The sequence below is a fragment of the Rhopalosiphum maidis genome, chromosome 2 (assembly GCF_003676215.2).
Source record: "Rhopalosiphum maidis isolate BTI-1 chromosome 2, ASM367621v3, whole genome shotgun sequence".
NCBI classification, from domain to species: domain Eukaryota; kingdom Metazoa; phylum Arthropoda; class Insecta; order Hemiptera; family Aphididae; genus Rhopalosiphum; species Rhopalosiphum maidis.
In genome coordinates, this window is record NC_040878.1 from 10,853,049 (window position 1) to 10,857,708 (window position 4,660).

The 4,660-nt window shown below is 36.7% G+C and overlaps 1 protein-coding gene across 1 annotated transcript; it reads left to right on the forward strand.

Moving 5' to 3' along the window:
* The first annotated feature begins 362 nt into the window (after positions 1 to 362).
* Positions 363 to 2,094, forward strand: LOC113553627 (sarcoplasmic reticulum histidine-rich calcium-binding protein-like). The gene has a single exon (XM_026957052.1). The coding sequence runs from the start codon at positions 523 to 525 to the stop codon at positions 1,876 to 1,878; it is 1,356 nt and encodes a 451-aa protein (XP_026812853.1). The 5' UTR covers positions 363 to 522; the 3' UTR covers positions 1,879 to 2,094.
* The last annotated feature ends 2,566 nt before the right edge of the window (positions 2,095 to 4,660 follow it).

A 4,660-nucleotide genomic window follows, 5' to 3' on the forward strand; every position in this document is an offset into this window, starting at 1 on the left:
GTTACTATTCGCTTTCCCCCAAAAAGGAAAACGGGTGTATAAACGATATATTATTATAATAATTATTAAAATATGTGTGTGCACAGCTGTAGATATATTACACGCGTAACCTCACACGCACGACCCTGGAAAACGCGGTGCAGTTGGTGGCGGTAGCGGTGACGGTTGATACGGAGAAAAACCCAAACGTTCGTCCTTGTCGCGACTTATGGATGATTTCTCGTTGGGAATTTTCATGACGGATTTCGCAACCAATTCGTTTCGAACCAACGACCAGCGTCGCGCGCTGACGGGGGACGTCCGGGATACTTATAAGAAGAAAATCTGACACGCATCGTCAGTACACGTTCAACACCGTTCGGGACAGTTAGTATCGAAGTAATCGTTCGTAAACGTTTATCGGCTTTTATCAATCACTGAATCACCGTTATCAACATCGTTGTGGACAGTTGTTTTAACACATAAGATTCGTGCACTGTTTGACAGAAGGTACATTGGTCGGCACGTTCAACGATCATTGCGATGTTGACTTTGAGATGTGTCGTCATGATCGTCGCCGTGTGGCCACTCCTCACCATTACTTCTATATCAGTAGTGGCCCGACATAAACGACAGCTACAAAACTCGTACTTGGGCTTGGGTTCCAACGTGGAAATACTTCCGGTTGGTGACACGTCTGGAGTAAGCAGCTCGTACAGTGTAGTGGAAACGTCCAAGGTACCCCGCAGAGAGTACAACTCGTACAGAGCGAGAAATACGCATCGGGATTCGGAACCGGAACACTCCGAATACCGAGCGTACAATAAACATCCGTCTACTAGAAGTGGAGTTCGTGCTGGAGACGTACCGGAACAAAAGCCGTTCAAATTCCCCGAAGAACGTCGTCAAAGGAAACCTTCTGCGGCTGACGCCGAGGACCGAGATGAAGACTTGGACTCAATACTGGTGCCTGACCATCGACGAGGAGACTTGACACCAGGCAATCGGAAGAAGTTTAAGCCCAAGAAGCCACAGAATGACGAAACGGATGAAGAATCACTAGAAGAATCCAAATCAGCGCCCAAGAACGTCAAGGAGCCAAAACCAGTACCCAAGAACATCAAAGATATTGTTGAAGAACGACCGGCCGAGAGCAAGATCTCCAGTGATCTGAAGGACGAAGGCAGCCGATACATAGGTCATGGATCTGGTGGTTATGGTGGTGGTAGTGAGTACGACAAGGAGAAGCACTATGACAAGGAACAAGGCCAAAAGTTCTTGGAGGGACACAAATCGGAAGAGGGCGAGAAAGCAGAAAAAGCATTCAAGAAAGAGGAAGCATACGACAAGGGCCAGAAAGAAGACTACGGAAGCGATGAAAAGCACTCACAAGTGGCTGAGAAGGCTGGTGAAAAGAAGGGGCACGTAGACCAGGCACAGCATTTCGGTGAGGCGTACCATGGCAACCACGGCGAGAAGGGCATCACAGTGGTGAAAAAGGGCGGCCATAAAAAAGGTAAGAAGACGTCGGGATTCCATAAGGTGCACCACAAGGACGAGTACAAGAAGGACGAAGTGTTCTACGATGAGTCGCACGATGGTGGCGAGCATGAGGAACACAAACACGAACAGGAGAAGCATGCCAAGGAGAAGGGTGGAAGCGAAAAGAAAGGTCATACGGACACAGGGTACCATGAGAGTCACGGTTCAAAGAAGGCGGAGAGCGATCATGGCAAGAAATATGAACAGGCTAAGGGCCACAATTCCGAGGCTGGCGAGCAAGCACACCACGGACAACAGTCCGAATTCTCCAAGAAAGGAGGTGTCAAAGAAGGCGAGAAGTACGGGCACGCGGACGCGGGTGGCGGTGGTTACTTCGAAAAGGGCGGATACTTCTAATCAATCGAATTTGACTCCAACGGCGGCGGTGGTAGCGGTGTGTAAATACCACGAAGACTTCTTTTTAAAAGTTCGATGACGTATTATGATGTAACGCATGAACGATTATAGGTGTAAAAGTTATCGTTCATTGCGAATTTACACAAACAAAGTATTTATAGTAAGTTCTAATGTTTATTAATTTAATTTTTTTATTATTATTATTTACTTGTTTTTAGCCGCAATTGTTGTGTTTACTATAATTTGTAAGGTTTTTTTCATTATATTTTTATTTTATAAGTGTTATAAGTTATGACTTGTGTCATAATAAAAATATTGTTTATTTTTATTGAGTTTGAATAATAATAATAATAAATAAAAAAAAAAAACACTTGGTATAATTGAATTTTCTATTGTTTTTATTACATATTATTCAGCGTACTCTAAGCACTGTGAAATAATATGTACCTTTCATTTGTACCTTAATACTCTGTTAGAACTCTGGTGCTAGTCGCTTTTAATCCATACCTATAATAGGTTTGTTATTGTTGTAAAAAGTAAAATATTAATATTAAAATGTTCAAAATATTGATGATCATAATTATAAAAACATTGAAAATTTACATTTTTACAAACACCTATGGAGGTTTTATAGTTATTCTATCCCGAAACAATAAATATAATATATATAATTACCTTAATAACGTTATGTTATAATATGTAACTGTCGTCCATCACAACAAACGTCATACCGTATGGTTAAATACACGTAATTTAAAAATATTTATAAGCTACAAAACTCGGTACTTGTGACGTAGTTTTATCATATTTGTGAAATGTTGTATATTTTACCTATTATCCTCCAAAAATATTTTTGTATGTATTATAATTACCTCTTAAGAATTCAACCATTGTAATATGTATTACACATGAACCTACAGAATCAATAATATCATAATATTTAAGTATTCGTACATACAATTCATTTATACCTCTACTATGGTACATTGGTGCTGACATGTATCTTTGTCGCGAGATGAATTATATTTAACTGCTCTATGGTTTATGTTTCTAATAGTGTAATTATATTTAATAGGCAATAATATGATCCAAGTTCTATTCAGCTGGCATGGTGGTTTCGTGTTTCCATAAAATATACTATACATACTATGTATAAAATAAAGTTAATAAACTACACAAATGTGGCGAGTCAGTCTTTATAAAAGAAAGCCACGGAGAGAGGGGATAAGACACCAAATCCCATCATTACGCCACTGCTCAGGAGGTACACCTTATCATAAAACGATCACACCTTGCGAGCCACTTCTCGCCGCAATAATCGTATCACTCGAAATAATCACGTATATAATAATGCCCGTGCGCTGTGAACCGTACGATCCGATGAGATGTAAAGTATATATCTTTAAAATAGAAAAATGAAATTCGTCTGTAATACCAATAACAATAATAATAATACGCGTTGCAATCGAACTGAAATTCGATAAAATTATAATACTATATAAGTACTACACACGTCGCATCATCGCATTGTTACGACATGGTTATTGATATTATTGTAGTGCTATTAAATCTATCGTCTGACCCGCGATTAGACGATGCACGTTTGTGAGATGGCAGTGGAACGAGCGTGTGTAAGATCAATGCATTGATTTAAAAATATGATTTATTTTTTAGTTTCTAGATCATGTATGTAGTATAGGCACTTTCATTATCTCTGCGAATGTCATAATACGATATAATATACATATCACGTGTGTACAATTGTATCTATATTATTGATTTTATGATATAATTATAAATGCATATACCAAGCCGCAAACTGAAAAAATTTTCAGGATATTTAAGTATCCAGTAATATCGGTTAAATAAAAGTCTCTCGCATTCTCCGACTAATAAAAATATAATATCCTTTTAAATTATTATTTAAATTAAATACCCATTTAATACTGTATCTATTAAGCAAACGGTGCGTCGAACACACAATATAAAAATTATACTGTCTGGTCATATTATATTATTATATTAATTATTAATATTATTCCTTCACCATATTATTTTCTATAAAAATTATAATAATTCTTATCATTCATGATATATTACTTACCAAAAAAAAAATTAAGTAATTATTTTTTTTTAATTTTATTATTTTATTATGTTCGATTTTAAAATGATAAAAAAAAAAACGATTTTTGGAGGAAGAATAAGATCCCCTTATTTGTGCCCATGACTTTATTATATTTATCGTATACTATAGACAGTTATTGTAAATATAATATTATAATTTAATTTAGATGCAAAATAAGTGGGAATATGTTAATGTTACAATAGGTCAGGCCAGTGGAGCAAAATGCGCTGAGGTAACAACAAATTTGGCTTTATAAGACCACCGCACGCGCAGGCATGGACCGTCGTTGTCGCTGAGTGATTCGGCGAGGATGTAGGCACGGCGATCGTTTATTATTCTAATAATAATCTATTATTTATTAGTTTTATGCTATATATATGACGAGTATGCGATGCACGGGTATCACATCATACAGTAGTTGTCGTTTCGTATTTAGTGGTTTGTTATACGACATAAAGTATACGAAATTTCGATTAACTTCAATCATCATCAATGCAATTTGGTTAAAAATTTAATCAAACAACCAAAACGTATATATATATATATATATACATTTATATAATATATAAAACGATGAGATCTCGAGACGAAAGATACACTTATTAGTTATTAGGATTTTAATTGAGGCAGAACTGTACCATAAAGTAATGATAAACT

Bases quoted from the DNA above. Each gene is read 5' to 3' on its own strand.
- LOC113553627 (XM_026957052.1), top strand. From the start codon at position 523: ATGTTGACTTTGAGATGTGTCGTCATGATCGTCGCCGTGTGGCCACTC.